Here is a 25,484-nt window from a genome sequence, read left to right on the forward strand (position 1 = left end):
TGCTCTCAAATGATGTTGCCCACCGACTTTAAAATTAATTTCAAAAAGTTCAACGTGGCCATAATAGTGCTATTATAATCTCAATGTATCAGTGATTTTTAAAAAAGGATTTCTACTTGTTTTATACAATTGATCTTCAAATCCTGCTATTATACCTTGAAATGTCTCTCAAAGTCATCTTTTTTTTCCATCCTATCTGTGTTAAGCATTTGAAATATAAAATATATAAGCCCCAAAAATAAAAAAAAAAAAAACTTCAATTATTCAATGGTTATGTTTTTGTTATCTTCTTTTGTTGCTGTTGTTAGTTTATTTTAGTTATTTCCCCACTCTCCATCCCCTAATATCTTTTACTCAGAAAATTTTCTTGTAACCCCTACAGGCAGAATTAATTTTTCCTGTTTCTATGATTACACAATGTATTTAAGGTGCTTAGCACAATATTCTTTATAGAGAAAAGTCTCAAAACATGGCACCTGTCACCATCTCTAGTTATCTATTCAAATATCAGTATTTGCCCATATCATACTCTGTATCTTTGGTATGTTTTCTTGCCATCAGTTCCCTCAGAACCACCGAACCCCCCCCCCCACGAACTTAGATTATAATTTTTTTATATACTTTTAAGTTCTAGGGTACATGTGCACAACGTGCAAGTTTGTTACATAGGTATACATGTGCCACGTTGGTTTGCTGCTTTTTTTTTTCTTTTTTGAGACGGAGTCTTGCCGTGTCTCCAGGCTGGAGTGCAATGCCACAATCGTGGCTCACTGCATCCCCTCCGTTCTAGGTTCAAGCGATTCTCCTGCCTTAGCCACCCAAGTAGCTGGTACTATGGGTGCGCGCCACCACACCCAGCTAATTCTATTTTTAGTAGAGACAGGGTTTCACCATGTTGGCCAGGATGGTCTCGAACTCCTGACCTCATGATCTGCCCGCCTGGGCCTCTCAAAGTGCTGGAATTACAGGCGTGAGCCACTGCACCTGGCCAGATTATAAATTTTTTGAGAACAATGACTATTCTCCTCATCTTCCTGTGTTCTAGGCCTGCATAGTTTAGAAACAAGAAAACTGAGTACAGTTGCAACCATACAATTGAAAAAAAAATTGTCCACGGTTATAAATTAATTAATCTGTCCTGATTTTATGTCTGTCAAATTACAGGTAGTACCAACCCAATAAGAGCTTTATTGATAAATAAATGAGAAATTACAGTTTTCTCAAGTGTGAGGTAATTCCTTTTTTGGGGGGCTTGCTTATTTCCATTAAGCTTCCAAGTATTTTTTAAAAGACAATTTGTATTCCTGGCTTTATTTTCCAATTTGGTTTTATCTATTCTATTTGCATACTGAGAGGAAGCTGGCATATAGCAGTCTAAGCTAAATGAAAAATAAGTGCCCAATTCTAATATTCAAAAACAGGATAGAAGATGTCCATTTTTATTTTTTTATTCTAAATAGGAATTATATGCACTACAATGTTTATATTTTTTCCAATTATCTTATACCACATGCTTATGATTGTCATTGGGCCTCTATACCTATTCCTTTTCATCAAGAGACTACTTTTGTATTAATATTTTACCATTAGATTTTATTGAAACACTATTCAAAGTCCTCAAAATTTCAATTTTATACCTTTTTTTTTTTCCTGCAAGATGAAGCAACGTCTTTAGAATGTTATTTTAAGCTCATCTTTGAGCTTCCACTGTTTCCTCTACTTGCCCTTATTTTAAACTGTCAAATCCATGAATATAAGGTCCACATCTTAGGCTCTTTCTTTCATATTTCAAATGCCTAAGCCAGCATCAAATAAATGTATTTTATTTATTTATTTATTTATTTATTTATTTATTTATTTATTTATTATTACTTTTTTGAGGCGGAGTTTTGCTGTTGTTGCCCAGGCTCGAGTGCAGTGGCACGATTTGGCTCACTGCAACCTCTGCCTCCGGAGTTCAAGTGATTCTCCTGCCTCAGCCTTCCAAGTAGCTGGGATTACAGGCATGCACCACCACACCCAGCTAATTTTGTACTTTTAGTAGAGACGGGGTTTCTCCATGTCGGTCAGGCTGATCTCAAACTCCCAAGCCCAGGTGATCCGCCCACCTCAGCCTCCCAAAGTGTTGGGATTACAGGTGTGAGCCACTGCGCCCAGCCAAATAAATGTATTTTTTAAAAAGTATCCCATGGTTTGTTTATCATATAATGTAAAATCAAGAATCCAAATATTTTTCAAAGGGCAGAGAATTTCTGAGAGTAATTTTTTCCTTAGCATCTTAATATCCAAACTCTTCTTGCTCACAAGATTACTTAATCAGCATCATATCAGAGACAGCTTGCTGTGTTTACCATTGTTAGTTGGGCCAGCATATGTCCAAAACATTTGGAATGAGAAAAACAGCCTTGACTTGAAGCCAAATTAGAGAGGGAGGAGGAGAAGAGTTCTTTAGCTGTCGAACAGGACTACATGCTTTGGACAGTGTAGGGTACTTCTGTAGAAAAAAAAAAAAAAAAGGTGGGGAATTCTTTCAGCCAAAAAAAAAAAAAAAAAAAAAAACAGGGTGCATTTTGAAATATCTAAATGCACTGAAATAATAAAAGCAAATTGGTGATGTTGCTTTAATTTTATTTATATAAGCCTTTGCAAGTAATGAAATCTTTTTATGTTAACCAAAAAAAGAAAGAAAGAAAAGTATTCTAAGATATTTATAATGTAGATTTTTTTTTTTTTTTCAGTTTTACCCTAGCAACTTTAATTGGCTTAGTGGTTTCTAATTCTGGGCAGTTTTCTGTTTCTTTATTAAGCAATGTGGGAGCTGTTGAATAACCATCACATTTCATAGGATCAGAATAATATTTCTAATTTTTCTCAAACTGGGTATTGTATTGCTGTATAGTAAAAACTTTTTAAGTGAGGAAAATGTCTATTCTTATTTTCCTAAGTAACATTACAAAAAGTAGATATTTTTGTACATTCCACCCCCTTAAGAAGCAACTATTGTAGAAAGTGATGTTTTCATTGAGACGGAAAATGGAAAGTAATATTTTGCTATTTATTATGGAAAGTTTGAGGAGAGATTTCCAAATATCACCATCAAGGAATAAAACAATTTTGACCACAGTTGAATTTTATATATCAGGCAAAGCCTGTTCTAGGATAGTTTTTAATTAGATAAAGCTTTCTTCAGAGTTCCTGCCTTCAATTCTCTGTCATTTTTTATCTGGTAGGGATCCTGCTCGCTTCCTAGTACCTCTCCCTTTCTTTACATCAGAACCTGTTCTGGTGGTTATTGATTTACCCAAAGAAGTCAATGAAGGCCAAGAGCAGTTTCCTTTTGCATGAGATAGACTTTCTGATAAATACTAAAAAAGTAAATCTCACACACATACACACAATTTTTACTGCTTTGGCAGTAGAGAAAGCCTTGGGAATTATTATTTTAGCTCCCTGGTTTTATCTGTTTTATACATGAGAAACCCAGGATCCATAGACGTGGACTAATCAAGAGTAGAACTGGTGACACTGTTCTTTCTGCCAAATTCTGTTTCTTTACATTGACAAGATATTGGGCATTAGCCAGCAATTGAGAGTAGACTGATAGAAATGTTAATTTATTCATTACTTGTTCTTTAAAACAACTGTATCCCATACTTGTGAGAATCAAGCAAGAAGACAAAGATTCGTTACCAACAAGTTTGGTGAAAGCATTTTCAGAGCAGTGTAGTGGGTGTAGTAGGTTTGTACTCTAGGACCTGGAGGTGAGAGAGGACAGAGGAAGGATGTACCGTATGTTCAGAATCAAACCTTCCCTCAGGTCCTGAGGTTATCAGGTCAAGTGTGTCGCAAGACCTAGCTTCCTCTTTGCTAAAGATGAGTTTTTCTTAGGTGGTGCCTTAGTCATTTATGCAAATAGACATCTGCAGTGCCAGCCCCACCTGCTCTCCAGACATGCCCAGTAGTTTGTGAACCTTGGCCTTGAGTATGTCCTGCAGCATGCCAAATTTATCTTGGGGGGAATAAGCCCAAGTGAACCGCCTACATATATCTAACCAAGATAGGCCTAACGTGGTGGGTTGAATTTCTGTGTTGAACTAAGGAATCGCATGGGGTTCTATTGCTATACTTCTCCCTGCTAACTGGGCAAGGAGAGGAAACCTGAATAACCCCTATACAAGAGCATTTACCTTAGGATAGAGAAAAATTGCACTGTTTATTGTTCTCTTGTTTCTTTTGTTTAACCATGATAATGCTTACCTTTTTAACTTCAAGATTATAAATTCCAAGCTATTCATTTAAAGCATTGTTTGAAAAGCTTGAGGCCGGGCGCGGTGACTCAAGCCTGTAATCCCAGCACTTTGGGAGGCCGAGACGGGCGGATCACGAGGTCAGGAGATCGAGACCATCCTGGCTAACACGGTGAAACCCCGTCTCTACTAAAAAATACAAAAAACTAGCCGGGCGAGGTGGCAGGCGCCTGTAGTCCCAGCTACTCGGGAGGCTGAGGCAGGAGAATGGCGTAAACCCGGGAGGTGGAGCTTGCAGTGAGCTGAGATCCGGCCACTGTACTCCAGCCTGGGCGACAGAGCGAGACTCCGCCTCAAAAAAAAAAAAAAAATAAAATAAATAAATAAATAAATAAATAAAAGCTTGAACTTAAAATTTTGTATAATGTGTTCTCTAGCTACTGCATATTCTACTGGTCTGATCTACGTTATATTATAAATTTTGTGGAAAATAAACAGAAGCCATTTGATTCAGAACGGCCTCGCTAAACTCTATGATTAGCAATATATTTCCTATGATCTTGGGTTATATAAATTTAAATTTGCATTAATATCTGGAGCAGCATTTGGGTAAATATTTTTCCCATAGTTTTTAAACAATACTTAACTACCAGAACTATTTCATATGAAGCACAAAATTTCTGTAGTAGTTTGACTACAGATCTATTACTAGGGCTATAGCCAAACTCGTAGTATTATTATTGCAGCTTTGAAGTGTATAGATGTTTCTTTAAAACCTCAAGGTTTTAAAACATTCAGAATAAACTATATCAACCCACACATTAACAAACATTTAAATGTCAAAAAAAAGAATATCCTTTAATTTCTAACCATCCCTTTGCAAAACCCATTCCAATGTTGGTTTCTATAAAATATACTGGTGCCTTGTTAGTTTATACATATAGGATATATATGTATTTGTAAGCTTGGAATTATGTAGCAACTGCTGCACAGATTGGGACAGTCTGTGCCTTTCGCTATAATTTATTAAATGAAATTTCAATAGAACAAGTATTTGTTCTATTTGTAGCTTATTGAAGGGTATATTATCTCTGTCTCATGGAAAAAGAGATAATTTAGGAGAACCCTCCTGAATCTTTTAGTATGGAATATTATACAGGGTATTTCATTAGCACCATTCTAAATTAGTATTTACCATATTATTAAATATGCAAGATAAAAAAACACTGAAAGCTAATATTGTATATGTGACAATGGCAAAGTTAACTGTAAGCTGTCTAGTGCTCATTATCCTCATCTGTGAAATGGGGATAATAATAAAGCTGTGTATTCAAAGAGAAAGTCCATCCAAAAGTCATAGCTAGCGCTCATCATATGTTGCTCATTTTAAAGTACCATCATTCTTATTTATATTTTTGTTTTCCAGTTGACTGAATATCGTGAAGAGCAAGCAACAAAGTCTAAAATTAATATATCAATCTAATTAAAATACTTAGAACTTCTTTTACATAGTGTTCTCCTATCATCATATTCTATTTCCTAACTATGTTTTATTTTAGATGAAATACACTATGAAAACTTTTAACCTAATTCATTCAACCATTACAGCAGAGAGGTAGCTTGGAAATTTGATTGTCACAGGGATATCCCACCATGTGAGAATAAAAATTGGGCCAGGCACAGTGACTTACACCTGTAATCCCAGAAGCTTGGGAGGCCAAGGCAGGTGGATCACCTGAGGTTGGGGGTTCGAGACCAGCCTGACCAACATGGAGAAACCTCATCTCTACTAAAAATACAAAATTAGCTGGGCATGGTGGTACATAGCTGTAATCCCAGCTACTCAGGAGGCTGAGGCAGGAGAATCACTTGAACCCGGGAGGTGAAGGTTGCAGTGAGCCTAGATCATGCCATTGCACTCCAGCCTGGGCAACAAGAGCAAAACTCTGTCTCAATAAAATAAAATAAAATAAAATAAAATAAAATAAAATAAGATAAGATAAGATAAGATAAGATAAGATAAGATAAGATAAGATAAAATAAGATAAAATAAAATAAAAAAATTTTGACATAGATTGATTCTCAGGAGCAGGAGTTCGCAAACTTTCTGTCAGGGGCAGATAATAAATATTTGAGATTTTGCAGGCTGTACTACCTCTGTGGCATTCAGTTCTGACTTTGTAGTGCAAAAGAAGCTATACACAGTAAGTCAGTGAATGATAGTGGCTGTGTTCCAATAAATTTTTTTGTAAACACTGAAATTTGAATTTCATGTATTTTTATGTCACAAAATATTTTTCTTTAAAAAAAATTTTCCCCAACCATTAAAAATTTAACAATCATTCTTAGGTTGCAGGCCATAAAAAATTAGGCAAGCTGGATTTGACCCATGAGCCACAGTTTCCTAACTCCTGTTCTGCATGGTTACCTTCATTGTAAATATTTTCAATAATTTCTTATACTTTTGATTGTACAAAGAGGTATGGCTCAAATTACAGACTAATATCTCAGAGCTGTGCTTAGAGTATTGAGAAGCATTCTGTAATGCTGATGGTTTTCTCAATATTGGCTAATTCTATAAACAGATACTATGAGTTCTGCCAGAAATAGAAATTCTAATGACAGTCTAATTAAATAGAAGCCATGGAGAAGAATTATTACATTTTCTTATGCCAAGTTATGAATGTCTTCAATTAATGCACAGATATTTATTTATTGAGGTATATGTAAAAAGTGGATTTTTCTGACAGCCTTAGGCTCTTCTTTGTGGTAGAACCTTCTGTTTCTCTAATTAGTTGTGCCTTAATGGCCAGTAATTGTCTTTTATGATGCACAGGGAGCCAAAAAAAAAAAAAAAAAAAAACTGAAATTAAAAAAAAATAGACCATCACAGTCTGTCTTTTCAAATCTTTTCTCATTCTGTCAAAAAACAGCTGCCTCTTCCTTTTTGATACTACTTTCTTCAATTAAAAAATAATCTCAAAATTTATGAACACTGCACCCAAACCTCATTAACACTGTTTACAGTTAATTATGATTTAGTATCTCTTTCTGTCTGATATAACCCAGTGGGATTTAGTTAATCAAGTACCAAAGGTGACTTCATTACCAGGCAGTCTTTACCTGTGAATCACTAGATTCACAGATTGGAGAGTAAAGCCATAATGAATTTAAGGAAAATAAAAACAAAACAAAAAAAAATGCTAATTGCCTAGACTCAATAGAATTTTGCATAGCTAAAAGAAAAGGGTGAAATACCAAATTTGGAATTCTTAAGTACAGAATTGTTCCTTAGAAAGAGTGCTGAAATACACGTGTAAGAAAGATACTTTAGACTCACCTGAAAATACAGAAATGTGTCAAAATATGAAGAAATATATTCAGTTACACATGTCTCTGTGGAATATATTGACAATTATGAACAAATGTTTTTCTTCACCTTTAAAAACAAAAATATGTAATATTATTTTAACAAAAACTTTTCAGTTTCATCTGTATCAAGGTATACTCCAGAGTGAAATGTGTAGAAATAAAATGAAAAGCCTATTTTGTAGAAGTCAAATAGAATCAGAATGGAGTGGTTAAGATCATGGATGCTGGAGCTGGACAGTGTGTGTTCTGATTCCTGTTGTACCTCTTAGTGGGTGTGTGACCTTGGCCAAGTTCCTCTGTGGCCTCCATTTTCCTCATTTGTAAATAAGAATCCTAATCATGTCTGCTCCATAGGTTACTAGATATTGCAACCTCATAAAGAAGAATTGAATGAATATTTACTTTATAAAGCATTCAGAACAATGTTTGTTATACAGTAAGTGCTGTAATTAGTGTTGGTTCCATAATTCAAATTAGAATAAGAGAAACTCGGGAGACTGGCCAAAATTATGCTGTTACTCTTTGTGCTTACCCATGTTTGGAAAACCAAACTTGGAATCAGTACATATAGGGACGTCACATTTTATTATAATGCTTAGGACCTGAAAACTCACCTATTTTAAAACTCACATATCCAAAGTGCTTCCTGACAAAGGTTACTGGGTATTTCTCTTTAGGAGCAAAAGTGGTGCCACCATGTGGCAATAACATAAATATAACTGCCAATCCATTTAGCTTGGCAAGGCTTGAAATATGAGCACATTACATGAATTTTTAAAATGTTTTAACATTCAATTTTTTTCTAAATCGTATGTACAGAGTATAACTTTATTATTTTTAATTCAAAATTTTAAAATTCCCATAATTTCAATTCTCATAAAACAAGAGTGGCATTTTCTTTGAAAAAACAGTAATGTAATTTGCATGTGATTTGAATTTAGCAAAATAAACAAATAATGCCCTTATAACATGGATTTTCAAACTGAGTTCCATGGAGTCCGGAGTCCCTGGGGGAAAGGAATAGGGGAGAAAGTGAGAGAATAGAACGTTGGTTCCTCCTCTCCCTCTTTTCTAAAATATTTGCACTCATGTTGGTTTTATATGTTGGAACTATTCGTAAGATTTTATTTGAAGATAATAAGAAAATATCCAGCCATTTAAAGAAATGTTTTTATTTTCTAAAAGCCAGTGCAGTCCTATATTAGGAGTTTCAGTGGGGCTTTAAACTTTTTTTTTTTTTTTTTTTTTTTTGGTAATAAAGATTTACTCAGAACTGAAAAACATCTGAATTCTGGAGAAAAGGTAAGATGCATTGGTTAAAACCATATTCCTGTTCTGCAGGACTGAAAAGATTAGAGCAGAGAAAAGGCAAAGACATGGTCTGAATCGCAGAGGAGAAGAAGGGAGGTATCACACATGGCATTTCAGCTTTGTTTTTCCTACTTTTCCCGCATATTTTCATGTATGTTGTTGTCTTAAACAGATTAAGCATTGAGGCTTTCAGAAAATGTTCAACTATTTTGTGCTGGCTAAAGGTAATTGTTTCTTGGTGGCAGGAAGCATGCACTGTTAAAACTTTTTTTTTTTTCTGTCAAAATAGCACATAGTGTTGTGCTTTTGTAAGCAAGAGTTCTCGATAGAAGAGTGGGAACATTTTGAAAAAGTTTATTTGCTGAGTAATTTGTTCAGAAAGAATGTTGTTAGAGAAGGGTATTTGCTAAAAACAATCATTTATTCAACTAACACTTATTAAACTTATAGTATAAGCTACATAATATACTAGGTTCTGAAGTTATAAGGGAATCCCTTGCCTCAAATATTAGGATTGTATAATGAGAGGAAAGTTTTGTTAGTCATTTGAAATAGCTATTTGAAATAGTCACATTTGAAATTTGACTATTTTGTCATATTCACAAATATGTCATTTTCACAAATGACTATTTGTCATATTCAAATATGACAAATAGCTATTTCAAATGACTAGAAAACTTCCCTCTCATTGTGAAACCCTATATTTGAGGCAGAGGATTTCCTTATAACTCCAAGTATTTGTCTGTGACCTAGAAGAAAATATAAATTGTAGAAAAAAATTTGAGAAAGGGGACGGTTTGCACCATCTTCCTCGTAGTTCCTTTAGAAGTCAATTTACTTTAGATCCCAGAGGAAGAGTGTTAGATCTGGCTAAATAAGTAAGTCTTCTAAATTATTACCTATATTTTCTCTTTTAAAACATTAAAATTTCAAATCTTCTCAAGATTTCATTTTCAGGTACCTTTATATCAAATTGAATTCTAATCTCAAATTACAAAATAATATGGATTACAAACTAATTTAAGTTCTTAGCTTCTATTACCTTGGAGTCCCATAAATTGGGTTGATTTTGTTTCCATAGTGCAAGGAGCTGAATAAGCTTTTACCCAGTTCTTAAATAGTAAAGAACTAGCAAACATTGCGATACTTTAGAACTAAGTGGCCATTAGAAATTAGTTAGCAGTTCATGTTTGTGTTATGGTTTGTTATGACTGCTTAATTCAAAAGCATATTTGCAGACAGGGAGTTTGAATTAAGTAAATCAGAATAGTAAAGGCTTTGAGTAAGAAGTTAGCTTGCTTTAACTTAAATGTTGATATTTCAAGGCCTACTGATATTTTAGTCATTTGTGGTTATTTTTGTTTCCTGTTCAGACCCCTGGGAAATAAGAGAATAGTAAATCAAAGCCCAGGTTGCTTTTTGCATTTTTTTTCTTTTCATTTATGCCATGTAGTAGTTCACTTTAAGAAACTAAAGACATGGATAACTTGAACAGAATCACTGAGGGAGAATTGTATTTCTGGATTAATCAGTTTAAATAATTCTTGTTATAAAATGATTCTTTCATGTTTGATAATTTAGTAATTCTTTTTATTCCATGATAATGTTATCATATTAATAGTGGAAAAGCAGCTAAAAATATCTGCATTACTAAAGTGCAATTTGGGCAGTAGTGTTATCAAACTGAGGCTGTGTTGCTTATGTCACGGGATCCCTAGGGTGTTGCTTCACCAGCCAGGAACCTCTGTGGCAGGTGGTGCCTTCTGCCTGAGTATCGCTCATGCCCGTTTCTTTCCACCCGCTTGACTCAAGAGGCTGCACTCGGCTCTTGCTACCAGCCCAGATCCCACACCTGCCAAGTACTAGCAAGACGTGGAACGGTGAGGGGTGTGTGGGTGAGTGAGTGCAGGGTCTAGCCACTGTACACAGCCAGGCACACTGGCTGCTGTGGTGGGCAGGCAGCTCCAGGCAACAGCGCAGGTGCCAGCTCCATGCGAGGAGGCTGAGGCTGGAGCACATGTACCGCACGTGGCTTCTGCTGTGGGCATCCGTGTCTGGATGAGGGGAACATGGTGGCACCCAGAAACTTGGAGATGCCTGGAACCACTGAACCCCAAAGAGAGTGTCACAGCCCTGGCTCAGGGAGCGGGGGGGCTCCCCAAAGGGCCACAGCTCCTCTCTCCTCTCTCCTCTCTCCTCATGGCCCACAACATGACAAGCGGGAGGGCGTGTTTCAGCCCTGTTTGCGTTACAGCTCTTTTAGTCCCGCCATTTGATGTGTCCCGAGTTCTTGTTTCATACCCAGGAACAATGAGGTATGCGGACAGCTGGAGGCTGAGCAAAGCGAAGAGGAGCTTCACTGATCGGCAGAACAGTTCTCAAGAGACCCCAAGTGAGCAGCTCCTTTCTGCAAGCAGGTCATCCTGACGAGTGTCCAGCTCTCAGTGGAGAGGAGACCCACAGTGGTTAGCTCCTTTCTCCAGGCAGGTCATCCCAACACGTGTCCAGCTCTCAGTGGAGAGGAGACCTGCAGTGGTTAGCTCCTTCCACAGTTAGTGGTCCAGACGTCTGTGCAGCCCTCAGCGGAGAGGTGACCTAGAACGGGTAGCTTCTCTCGGCAAGCAGGTTGTCCCATCCTCTGCCTGAGTCCGGCTGAGTCCAGGGTTATGCGCTTCAGAGGAGAGGGAGTGCATGTTAATTGGTCCATGGACGGCCATGGGTGGGCCCGGATAAAGCACCGGAAATTCTCACTCTGGTCCACGGAACTGACAGTCTGGCCCCCAGGCTTTTGACTGTCCCTGGCTTGAAGGTGGGGCTTCACCAGGGATCCTCCCCTTTCTACCCAGGAGCTTGTCTGCCTCCTGCCGCCATCAATCATGTCGTTCACGGTTCCCAGGCTGTTGCTGCCGAAGGGCACCTGCAGGCCCCTGTTGAGCTGCCCTCATTCTTCTGCTCATGCTTATTGGTGCCCAAGTCCAGAGAAGGCCAAGACAGCAGGGGACTGGCGGGTCAGTGCTGCCCTGAGCATGCACATACCCAGCCGGGTTGCGACAGTGCCTGAGCTTGACCTGAACTTCGCTTCGAAATCAGAGCGAGTGCTGGGAGCATGGAGAGGCCAGGCAGCGGGAGCAGGCACTTCCAAGTCTGTGGGGAGCAGAGGACCTACCAGGTCCCCGACTGTACACAGGGATACCTGGGTCCACAGCTGCAGCTGCACCCAGGAGGGTGGGGCTTCTGCCCCTCAACTCGGAATCGGGCGGGGCTCCCGCCTGTTCCCAGCTCCTGCGGGCTTCATGGAGTTGGCAGCACCCGCCCCCACTGCAGCTGGTGTCATGGCAGCAGCCCTTCTGGGCAGGCCAGCCACTGCCGTCACATGTTTTCCCAATTTCTATTTTTGGTGATAGCAAATTCAAACTTCTTAATTTACTTTTCCTGAAAAAAATTGCCTTTCAAGACTACACATTTTAATGAAGAACCTTCAGTAATAAGCATTTCAGCATGTCTCAAAAAAAAAATTCAAAATTCAACTGTTGGTTATTTTAGCTAAAATGTCAAAGAATTTTGATTAAATAACTTTAAAAGGGTTTACCTTTTAGATTTACATTTATTCATTTAATTCTTTATCTTTAAAATGGAAGATTTGAAAAAAAAAACTCTTAGCTTGCAGCTTACCAGTTCTGATGTAGTTTTCAATAATGTAACATGGAGTATTCAATCCTGAATTGGGCATTATTATTTAAATAATTCATGATGTGGCCTATACTTGGTTATCCCTACTGAGGCAAACAGCATGAGTGGGTGAGTTTTGTTTTCCTCAGTGTTCACTTACTCCATTGTGATGGTTTTCACATGTCAGCACCCTGAATTTTAAGAGATATGGTGGAGTCTAGGAAATGCAAAATGACACCTTGGGTGGAAAAACTTTTCAGATTGTTTTCAAATACTTATGCAGTGTTGCCAGAAATGCATTAACTTAAAAATTTAAGTAGTAAAATAGCATATTTTTTAATTCAAACAGTCAAAAAGCCCAGTAAGTAATTGCTTTAGGATTTTAATGTTTAAGGTGGAGATAGAATTGTCAACATAGAGGAAGCAAGGCCCTAGGAATGGAAGGGATCTGCAGAGAGAGAGAAAAAGAGAGAGAGAGAGAGAGAGAGAGATTCTTTTCCATTAGTTTCCCATTCCATGACATACTTCCACCAGACATAAACTGTTCCTTCATGCCTTTATTCTACTTTAAATCATCTGATGTCAATATGTCAGTTAGTGTTCACAAAATAAGGTAAAGTTTTTTAAGTCTCATTTACATCTCACAACTAAATAGGCCAGATTTTGTAAGGGAATAAACTCAGAGGCTGCTGAGGGGTTGAATAACTTGTCTCTCTGACGCTGGTGGCCATGGCTTCTGCTACACTGCTTGTTTTGTGAAATAACCAAGTCTCCTGTCTACCTTTCTGACCTTTCATTCCACCTGTGCCTAGTAGAGTCCAATCACAAGTCATTTGCAGTTTCCTTTTTCTTTTCCTGTTCCTGTGTATATGCTCTTCGGACCTGAGTTCACATCTCTGTGTTTTTGGTGGCGTAGGGAGGGTTAGGCAAACATGCTTTCTTTGTGAAGCCTTTTCTGACTTTACCTGAAATAGTCAGTGGTTTCTCTTTTTCAAAATTTCTCCGGAACAAATAACATAGGACATTATTTTTCAGTTGTATGCCTCTCTCATGCCTTTCTCCTATTCACAGAACCTGATTACTTTGCCCCACCCTGCCCAACCCCATTTTATATGTACTTTATTGTGAGCTTTGGCAAGCAGGGACTACATTATACTTTTTATTTTTATTTTCATTGTGTTTAGCAGAGTAATAGCATATGCTCAAAAACTGTTTGTTGAATTAAGTTGATAAAGAAGGAGGACACGGGCATGAAACATAGTGTGAAAGGCAGGAAGGAAACTATATGTTAGAGACTGGTTTAGCCTCCAAAAAAGGTAGCAAGAGATAAGCCTAGAGAGGTGTTGGTGAAACTTGTCTGTGGTAAAATTTGTTGGGGCAAACAGTATTTACGAAACCCAATCCATAATACATAATGTGGATAGAAAGAATGAGACTGAAAAAAAAGGAGTTGTTAAAAAAATAAAAAATAAAAAATCCTTGGCAGCTGTCCCCTCTCCCCTCAACACACACATCCTCCCTGGTCATGCCCCCACTTCTGCCTCCACCTCCATCTCTACCTCCATCCCCACCAGCTTAGCTTGACCTTCAGGAGCTGGAATCCCAAAGATCCCTTTCCCAGAGTGCTCTGCTCCGGACCTAGCAGCTTCAGGGAACTGTGGGTATTTTGTGATATTGAAGCCAGAGAAAAAAGGTGGTGAGTGACCTCCACAAACTGAGGGAAAATATTTGAGCTTTGACTGGGCTTCTTCTGAGCTGTAGTGCAGCCCTAATTCATTCTCCTCTTTTCCACCCAATGATATCGAAGGTGTTTTGGCCTGCTGTTCGTGGTGACTCCTTCACACGTTAGCCTGCGGAAAGAAGCACTACTTAGCAGAAGTGATCAGCTTTCTCCAGGTGGATTTTGGGCCATGTTACCCGAAGAAAACCTGTTTTCTGTTTTCTGTCACTCTTCTCAGTAGCTTTGCTCTGTAGGCCAGCCCTGGAGGCCCCTTCTCCGCAGAGGATTAGAGGCCTGGCCCCAGTCACTCATCGTCGTATTTCAGGATAGCTAGAAGCAGTGATTCCAAGGCCACATTTATCATCCGAGGGAAATATAAACTGGTATGGAAGATCACGTCTGACTTTTTGGGGGACATTTATCAGGCAAAGAACACAACCAATAGTAAAGAAGTAGCGCTAGCATCCTTGAATTCTGGAAAACTAGGTATTTCTCATTGCCGTCTCAGAGAAAACTCTTTTTAGATTCTTCAAGGCGGGTTAATATTTCAACATGAGATGGTATGATTAGAACAAAGACTGCAATGTGCTACTCATGGATCTTCAGTCCTCAAGACCTCTTCATTTTCTTTTGGAGAAGGCTCCCAATCAAAACTGTGTTAGGTTAGCAGACCAGATGACTGGTAGAATTGCATATGTACATGCACAGAGTTTGAGTCACAGTTTAAACCAGATAACTTCCTAATTGGTATTGAGTATCTCTATAGGAAGTTATTCCTTACTGATTTTGATTTGCTGAAAAAGTACAGAAACAATAGGGTAAGGCCACACATGTCATAGAGGAGAAAGTAATCTCTAATACCACCTGCTAAGTTAGCATCAGTGCACATCTTGGTATTGATCAGAGTTTTAGAGATGACATGTTATCATCATGATACATGTAAATGTAATTTAATAGAACCAGCCTGCCATGGCAAAGATTAAAGTCTGCAACAAAGAACAGAAAAATGAAAATGTTAATGATAGAACGGTAAAATGAAAAGGAGTTGATGGAAGATATCTACTTCTGTTGAAATTTTATATAAGGGTTTTTCTGCAGAATTTGCAGTAAACTATTGTTATGGATCACACATTAAGGAAACCTTGAGACAGCTGTTCCACAATCTTTTCTGGACCCTGAGCTACTGATATTAAATACATATTTGGTTGAACATTGTTAAAGCAGAAAACAGTATTGAAGGCAGCCTCTTCCCATGGAGTTAGCATGCCCAAACTCTCACAGGTTTCCATGCATGAAGGGAGGAACAGAAGAAGCAGAACAGATAATCAGAGTAGCATTTGTATATCCCCAGATCCAGAAATTTTAGTTCATATGTCCCATTGCCAGTGTTGTGAACAACCATTTCCCAGGTAAAAAGAACTTAAGAGTAAAATGGCTCTGGGCAGCATTGTTGATATAACCAAGTTGTAGCCTCTGTAATTATGAATATTAACTGAAGCTGTTAAACATGGTTTCAATTTTTATAGCACCTTTTTCAGTGGAAAACTTAACTAAATAATTGGTATATGTGAGTTTGTGGTGAGATTTTGTCCATGCCCGTGTGTGTGTGTGTGTGTGTGTGTGTGTGTGTGTGTGTGAAAATCTATTATTTTGAACTCTACTGCTTTGAGAAGGGCCATATGGTTGTACATGCACAAAATTGTGTATTCTTTAAATTTTTTCATGCGTGAAGTTTGCAAGTTGTTTACCTAAAACATTAAAATGGATGGCATCTTGCTTAAGGCAACTGATAAAGTAGCAACCAAAGAGTACAGTTTTTGAGCATATGAAAATTCTGTTTTATTATACTATGAATAACAGCATCTAAAGTGAAGAAGTAACCAATACTCCATGGTAACTAGATTATCTTTAGTACTCTGAATGAACTCTTTAATGACCCTTGAATTAAAAAATATTTGTTACAGAACTTTAAAGCTAAACGTGAATGTTCATGTTCATGCTCAAATAAATGTGATTATTACAAACACCTATATGATTTGGGATTTTGGTTTTATTTTGAAATGAGAGCTCTTTCGTTTACAAGTTCGCTAAAAACCAAAATGTTTCTTAAAAATCTCTTGAGCTTATAAACATTAAAAAGAAGGAATAACTACTGAACAAATAAGACAGACACTGTTGAGAATGGACAGGACTTTGTAAGGTAATAATTAAGACTAGTTAATATATATGTGGAAATGTTCTGACTGGGCATTTGGTATATAATAATGTGAATCATATAATAGAAATATAATAAATACAGCATACATTTGCATTTATTTGCATCAGACAAGCAAGGTGAGTCCAAATAAAGCTAGCTAAATCATAGTCCTTTCTTACATATGTCAAGAGGTCTTGAGATCAGTTTAAAAAACATGTTTTATTCACAACTAATGTGAATACTAATATTTGCTGTCATCAGCTTCCTTCTAATATAACACATGCATCACTGGCCACCTGTTCTAAGTAATTTTTGAGGAATTTGCATGTTCCCAGACAAGGAATGTTGTGAACAGAGATGATTCCATTTATCCACTGTTAAGAATGGCGGTTAATTTTTCCTTGTAAGTTGATGATTTCTAATTATGATAATATGGCAGCTATGGACAATGCCCTTTCTTAAACATACTGGGATGTAAAAGTGACTGTAACTTGTTGAAACTCAGCCCTGGTATTGTGTTACTATTATTTCTCCTGGGGAGACTTATTAGCCTGTCACAAAAGATGTAAGAAAAATCCAACATTCCTTTTGGAATATGATGAGCCTTTGTCACCCACAATGCAATTAATGTTAAAAATAGAAAGAATGGCTATGATATGATTATGATTAGGCAGAGATGAGCTATTGTCCAAGTAAGAGGAACTAATCTAGCAGGCCAAAGATGACCTACACAGAACCATCAGTGTGCTGATTGCCATTTCTCTCTGAGTTTGATGAAATATTCATGCCTTTGCTCTCCTCTCTGCAAGCACTATTGATTTCTTGTATAAACGCTGCTATATTTAGTCTAGACAAATGGAATGTGGATTGCTGCTGAATAAATTGGATGAAAGACTGGGATCTTGCCTGCCACTTTCTCTCAGTCTTGGACAATTATTTATAATCAAGAGCAGTTTTTGTAAGTTGAGGGTGATTTTTCACAATTTAGTGATTAGTCTCTGAACAAAGGCAAGCAGTTAGACACAATCATTTCTGTTGGGATAGCAGGTTAAGAAGTCAAATTACCCTTTGAGGTTTACAATAACTGTTTCAGAGACTTGTAGGATTTTTTTTTCTTATCTTAAAAAATTTTTTTAGAGGTTTGATGTTTGTAGTTCATGGATAACAAGAATGCCAGCAAGAAGAGACCCCAGGGTCTCTTGAATTTTTACATTTTGTCTTTATAGGGTTAAGTTCTGACCTTTGTTTTTTGGGATTTCCATGTAAAAGCTGAAGGCTATAGTTGGCCTTTTTAATGTAAAAATGAAATATATATTTAACTACCATTGCTTTTGGTTGGAATTATGCCAACTCTTTAAATTAATGTTCACAATCTCATGTTACTCTAGAGCTTTGACTAAAAGTTCTACATTGGGTGCTGCAATTAAGAGATCTTACAGGCCATCATTCTAATTTGCATCTGAACTTGTCATGATTAATTTCTTTCCTTTCACAGATATCATGTTTGAGAAGTCAATGTCCACCAAACTATAGTTCATTTATAAATTATTTTCCCATTTTCATTAAAGTGACACATAAAGTACCATCAGTGCAAACTTCTGGTCAGTCCATGGCAAAATAACCAATGTTAGCAACCCAAGATTGCTATCAGTCTACAAGCACGGGCACATGCACATGGACATTCAACTCAGATGACCAGCAAGGACATTTAAGTATATGAAGCCTTAACATCTGTAGACAGGATTTCTGTTAGCCTTTCTTTACTCGCTGAAAATAACTCTTAAATTCGCATGGAAAATTAACTTTGTAGTTTCCAAACTGGAATCTGCAAATCTAAGTTACTTACTTATAGTAATAGAGCATTAGATGCAATTTGGAAAAATATAGAAAAGTAAAGGGAGAATCATTCATATTTCCATCTAAAATACAGCCATCTTCTGTTCTCTACATCACCAGTCATTGCTATTAGAATTTAAAAACTAATATGACTTAAAAACCGTGGTAGAATATGTACTCAATAAGGGCTCAAATTTTTGTCTTTTTTTAAAATACCAAACTCCAACATCTAGAATGAAGCCTGAGACTTTAAGGGGTTTGATAAATCTATTTTGACTACATTACTTATATGTATATATTTTAAATGGTTATCATAGTGTAAATATCACTTGTATCACTTTTTTCATTTAATGTTACAACTTTTTTAATGTTCCCATAAACATTATTTTTAATGAATGCGTAGTTTTTCTACCAAATGGATGTGACATATTTTGCTGAGACATTTCCTTGTAGTTGGTGATTTCAATAACAATAATATAACTCTAGTAAATAATATGGCATTGAACTGTTTTTTTCCCTATTCAGTATTATCTCCTGGAGATATAATCCTAGAGTTGACGAACCTGAATTGAATGGTAGAAATATGTAACACCTCTCGATACATATTACCAAGTTGGTTTTGCATAAGTGTTTTACCAGTTGACAGCTCCACTTGCAATAAATAATTGTCCCTTTGGTCATACGCTTAGCCTATACAATGGGGCATTGTATACACTTATGTATATATGTGGGTCATATATATGATAATAATTAATGATGCTTTATTTCGATTCATAATTTGCAGTTCTTTACTAGTGAAGGTGATTTTCAGTTGTTGTATTCTTTTATTTGTTTTGATCTAGATGTTTTAGTGTTTTTATTTTCTAATATTTAGTGGAAATTATGTGCCATTTTATTTTCATATTTGTTTCAAATATTTTTGTTTTGTTAGCTACTTATATATTGATGGTTTATTTTAATATATAAGAAATTTCCATTTTTATATAATAAAAAAGCAAAAACAAACATCTGTTAAGGGATGTGCTACATACTATTAGTACTTACTGTTCTCATCTCCAGGTTACAGATGAGTGAACAGAGGCCTAGGGAAATTAATAACATCTTCAAAGTTACACACATCAAAGAATCAAATAAGCATTTAGATTATAGAGCAGAATTTGAAAACCGGTACATGTAAAGATTGAAGCATTTTGTTTGGTTTCTGGAGTATTTAAAACTTTTGAAGAGCCTGGTGCTGTTACTCATGCCTATAATCTCAGAACTTGGGAGCCTGTCAGGCAGGAGGATCACTTGAGGTCAGGAATTCAAGACCAGCTTTGGCAACACTGCAAGATACCACCCCAGCTCCCCACTACCCTGACCCCAGGTATAAAAAAAAAATAAGAAAAATTTAGCTGGTCATGGTGATATGCACCTAAAGTCCCAGATGCTTGGGAGGCTGAGGCAGAAGGATCCCTTGAGCCAGGAAGTTCTGGGCTGCATTGAGCTATAATTGCACCACTGCACTACAGCCTGGGTGAAAAAATGAGCTCTCCACCCCCCAAAAATATTTCAATTTAATTTTCAGTTAACAATTATTTCTGTCTACACTGGATCTGTATTTTCTTTTCCCCCATCAACTCCCACCAATAATTGTTTTTATCTGAGTAGTGACTGGCCTCTTTTGAAAAGCCGTGGAATCCAGTTTGCTAGTTTCCACTCCAAAATTCCTGTTGTCTTTAGCTTAACCTTTTACAGTGAACTACACAATTTTCCTGATTCTTGTGGGTAAAGGTCATACTCAAAATGTTTAACAACCAGATTGGCATGGATGCTGGTCATTCAGAATATCAGAATGAACACCAACAATAAATAAATGGTATATTTGGATATCTACCCTGTCTGTTAGTTTTCTTCTTAAACTAAACCTTTAGAAAGCAGCATTCTTATCTACTAAGAGTTTTTGCTAAGAATTTTATATCTATTTTCTAATTTAATTTGTATAAATTTAAATATTATCATCTATAGTTATTCTCAGATCATCAAATCTTTTTTTACTCCAGTGGTTTCATTAAATACTTGTTTTAAGTTTCCTCATACTTTTTCCACCTTATTTATTTTAGGAATGAGGTAGCTGAGATACAGATTGTTACCATTTAAACATCAGGACTTAGAAACTTGGCTACTTTCACTCCTTGATGTTTGGATCTGGCACCATTGCTGTTGTTAATCACCATTTTCCACATTTTAGAATGCAGTTTTGTATTCTGTCTTTGGTACAGCCAATAGTGCTGCAAACACATTATATTACAACCTTTACTTTGTAAAGTTTAAGATATCTTCTGACTCTGATTACAAAGGAAGATGTTCTTAAGTGTACAAATTTAGTCATGGTGGAAGTTCTCTCTTAGGGCATCTTTTCCTCAACATAATTCCTTTTTTTTTTTTTTTTTTTTTTTTTTTTTTTGTCCTCGCTGACTTGATTGTTGTTAGGGGTTCAGTAGAATAAGTTTTATGAATGGCCGATACCAGAGAGCAATTGAAATAATCTGTTTGTAAAAGGGAATTGTGGAAGATTCATGGCAGAGTACAAATTGCTGAAATTAGCCTATGGCCCATTTATCAAAACTAATGTACAAATGCCTTTATATCATCCTTATAAAGAAATGGCTAGAGTCATTGGCATAAAATTTATTGTACAGGGTATAATGTCTTATACTTTTTGTTTGTTTCAAATCAATGTGCTAATTTCCAATCCTCTATTACCCTCCTCCACCCCATTTCCCTTTTTTTCTGGTTCTTTAGTGGATGTGAAGTCAGAAGTTCCTGTGGGCCTGGAGCCCATCTCACCTTTAGACCTAAGGACAGACCTCAGGATGATGATGCCCGTGGTGGACCCTGTTGTCCGTGAGAAGCAATTGCAGCAGGAATTACTTCTTATCCAGCAGCAGCAACAAATCCAGAAGCAGCTCCTGATAGCAGAGTTTCAGAAGCAGCATGAGAACTTGACACGGCAGCACCAGGCTCAGCTTCAGGAGCATATCAAGGTAGCAAATGCTTCTTTGTCTGTGACCTTATTCAGGAATCTGCACCATGGTGGGCATGAGCAGTGCCCATGGGAACACTTTGCGGGTAGATTCACTGTGATTAAGACATGGATATATGGCTTGAAGGGAATTGTGATTTTACTAGTGAAAACTTTGGGTAAGTACCTGTTAAAACCTGTTTTGCTTCTCAGAGGGACCTTCTTTATCCTTTAGCATATGGAATCAATAGTAGGGAATAGTAACTTCCTATCCTAATTTTAGAATCTCTCCTATGTGATTTTGTTCATTTGCCCCATCTGTTCTCCACCAGGAAGAAGCATGAGCCTAGAAGACCCATTTTATATTTCATTTCTGAAGAGTCTACGTATACTATTTGTGAGAAAGGATAAATTAGTCACCTTATATGAAGACAACTGTTTTTGAAAAACAAACATGGTGTATAAGTAGATGTTCTGAATGTGTCCTAATCTTCCTTATAGAAAAAAACTCATAATGTATACATTCAAAATAATAGTATAATAAAAAGCTTAAGGGAGTTATAAATGGAGAAACTGGTACAAATATTTTTATAGACTGTAGATAAGACTTATTGAAAGTATTTGAGAGTAGTTGACAATTTGAGACTAAAGTTGTTTAAATTATTCTAGCACAAATATATCCATATTCCAGAATTTAAAATAATAGCTTATTATCAAATAATATTAGAAGTGTCTGTTTTTTTATTTTGTATCTCCAGAGATAAATATTACTTTAGCTTTATTTGTAAAACATCTCACAACTTCTTGACAAAGACAGTTGAAACAAGGCTATTTAATTTGAATTTATTATGACAGAGAAAAGCAGCAAAGATTTACAATAAAAATTTTATTTTTATATACAACTCTTTCAGAGATGACAAACACTTGCTAATTTATGAATGTAATTATGTTATCTCATACTTTATTATTTTGTATTATAGGAACTTAATTTATTGTTTGCATATCAAGTACAAGCACATCGATAGAGGGTTGATATAGATAACTAATGTTAATAGTATATAATTTTACCACATTAATATGACAGTTTCTAAGGAAGTAAAAATGCTATCTTCTCTATATTACTTGGTTTACAAGATGTTTCTTAATCCCGGAAGAACTTTATTATCTTATATCTCTCAAAAGGCTCTTTGACAAGTGATATAAAATATATTTTTTTCTTTTACTAGTGAACTTTCCAAAAAGAACTCTTGTATATTATTGATCTATAAAATACCTTAAAGTGAGAGTATTTGCTTTTGTCCTAAATGGAATCAGTAGCTCGTGGCTACATTGTGAACTATGGGTAGCCTTTCTTTAGTTTTTAGACTTATGTTTAAATGAATACTGAAGCATTATTTAAATTTAACCTTTGAAACAATAATAGAAACATTGATACCTAGATCTGTTTCTTTCTTTCCAGCATGTTAGGATGGGAAAGAGAAATGAGTAAAATGTACATTTTTCACCATACTTTAAGATGTAAGGATCGGTGTAGTTCAATTGCTGCTTTATGTGAGTCATGTTTCCCTAAATACAGGGCAATACTGATAAGTTACTGCCTTAGATACTTCTTTTCATTTCTATTGCTGCCTTTTATAGCTATAAAATCAATATAAATTGTTTAGAAAGAAATTTATTGCTTAATTTTACTCAAAAGGTAATAGTAGCAAGTAGATAATTAATTGTTCATTTGGCACAAACAAAACAATAGTGTAGGTTTATTGACATCTGGAAAATATTGAAAAAGTGACTCCTCTGAGAAAAAAGGATTATGAGATAGCTAAAAGGAAAATTTAGCTTTTAAAATGATTTTCTAAAATAATAATTTGTTTTCTTAGAAACCAAAGACATAATTAATATTATCTTTTCAGATTAGGAAGTTTATTGATTTTTAGAATTTTTATTTTGTCTTGTATTTTTTTATGGATAAAGCTAAAAGTTGATGCTTTTCATTAAGATTTTATTTTTATGGGAAAGATACAGTACATGATGCTTTATTTATATTAGCTTTTTGAGTCTTTAGCTTCTGTAATAATCACCATTTGTTGAGTTAGATGCTGTTATCCAATTTTTCCACCTAGTAAACTGAGGTAGAGAGAAATAATGTTACCTTTCCAAGGCTACACAGCCAATAAATTGTTGCTCCAAGATTTACAGTCTTGCCCTGTCTGCCTCCAAAGCTCTTAAGTTGCCTTGCCTTTCTCATGGGCCAAAACATCTAGAAATAGAGGGCTAAAGGTTTATTTCTTTCTATTGTTTTAAACCTCATTCATGCAATCTTTGATAATGACTAGTAGCTATGGTAATTAAATTGTGTGCTTTTCTAGATTCCTATGAAAGATTAAAGTTCAGATGCATTGGGGCTTTGGGTGAAGCACCACATTAATTTGACCAACCCAAGTATCTGTATAGAATGTAACAGTAAGGCAGAATTTAAGCATTCCTCCTGCTACAATGGAATATTATTTCATTACAATGGAATAATAACACCCATTAAGGGACTGCTGTATTAAAGCCAAAACGCTGAAGATTTTAATATGAAGAGTAACCAGAAATGCTTCTATGTCCTTCTGTGAGTAATAAGGCTATTATGGTTGATATACAGAGTTAGCTTCCTGTTGCTCCAGAGTGACTCTGATGCCATTCCATATAATAGCTTTTTATTTTTGTTCTATTACTTTTTGGTATAAAATCAAGAGTTTTAGGCACCTAATATAAAAAACAAAATTTACTAACTTCGTTAGTATTGAAAGTTACAAACTCATGTTGAGTATACCTTATCTGAAATTCCCAGGACTAGAAATATATCAGATTTTGGATTTTTTTTTCTGGATTTTAGAATATTTACATATCTGTACATAATGAGAGTCTTGGAGATGGGACTCAAGTCAAAATATAAAATTCATTTATATTTCATATACATCTTATAGCCTGAAGGCAATTTTATACAATATTGCCAATAGTTTTGTGCTTCAAAGTTTGGGTACATCGAACCATCGGAAAGGAAAGGTGTCATTGTCTCAACCACCCATGTGGACAATCTGTGGTTGTTTGGCATCACTATCCTTGCTGAGTCTGAATGTGAGGAACATGCCATTGGCATGTCTTGCCCACACACACACCATTTTGTTACCTTTTGTGAGTGTGCTTATGTGGGTGAATCTGGGTGTGTGTGGAAAAAATATATTGCAGCTGAACAGGGGCTGGAAGGGTCTTTTTTCCCTGGGTGAAGCTGACTAAACTTTGTGTTGTGTGCCTGCATTTTGACTGGAACTCATCACGTGAGGTCAGGTATGGAATTTTCCACTTGTGGCATCATGTCAGTGCTCAAACTATTTCAGATGTTGGAGCATTTAGGATTTTGGATTTTCAAATTAGGGAGGCCCAACCTATAATAATAATAATTAAAATCAGTAGGGTTTAAACTTAAAAACTAAATTTTATGTACATTATAATATACGACTGAAGAGAGATTACTCTCTCTCTTACATATGAGGAACTATGGCTCCGAGTAGTTTAGTAACTTGTCCAGATTTCGTATCTACTAATGTCAGAACCTAAGTAGAACTCAAGGTCCTTAGTTATTCCTCAGTGAGCACATTTACTATAGTTCATAGATATGTATTTCTCAGTCTGAATGGAAATGGACATCTCAAGATGTCTATTAAAAAGAATGCTTCAGGCTGGGCAAGGTGGCTCACACCCATAATCCTGGCAGTTAGGGAGGCCAAGGTTGGAGGATCACTTGAGACCAGGAGTTTGAGACTAGCCTGGGGAACATGGCAAGACTTTGTCTCCACTAAAAATGATAATTTTAAAAAAAATTAGCCAGGAATGGTGGTATATGCCTGTAATCCTAGCCACTTAGGAGGCTCAGGTGGGAGGATCGCTTGAGCCCAGGAGATTGAGGCAGCAGTGAGCTATAATGGTGCCACTGCAATCCAGCCTGGGCAACAGAGTGAGACCCTATCTCAAAAATAAAAATAAAAAAGAGAACAAAAATGCATCATATTCATTTCATTCATTGTTTGACAGTGAATTCAAGGGATTCAGAAAGCTAAACAGTAGTACATTGAAGTGAAGTTTTGT

At 36.3% G+C, this 25,484-nt stretch overlaps 1 protein-coding gene across 27 annotated transcripts in view; it reads left to right on the plus strand.

The window, feature by feature from the left end:
- Positions 1 to 25,484, plus strand: part of HDAC9 (histone deacetylase 9) — a 907,594-nt gene that overhangs the window by 489,725 nt on the left and 392,385 nt on the right. For 21 of the 27 annotated variants that reach the window (XM_030932445.1, XM_030932446.1, XM_030932435.1 and 18 more), the window contains one exon: positions 21,137 to 21,378. In XM_030932445.1, coding sequence (XP_030788305.1) covers positions 21,137 to 21,378 — 242 coding nt within the window. Of the gene's footprint in view, positions 1 to 10,995; positions 11,323 to 21,136; positions 21,379 to 25,484 lie in introns of those variants that run through there. The other 6 variants (XM_030932430.1, XM_030932433.1, XM_030932429.1 and 3 more) reach the window with 6 other exon arrangements.

This window comes from Rhinopithecus roxellana, chromosome 6, assembly GCF_007565055.1.
Source record: "Rhinopithecus roxellana isolate Shanxi Qingling chromosome 6, ASM756505v1, whole genome shotgun sequence".
NCBI lineage: Eukaryota > Metazoa > Chordata > Mammalia > Primates > Cercopithecidae > Rhinopithecus > Rhinopithecus roxellana.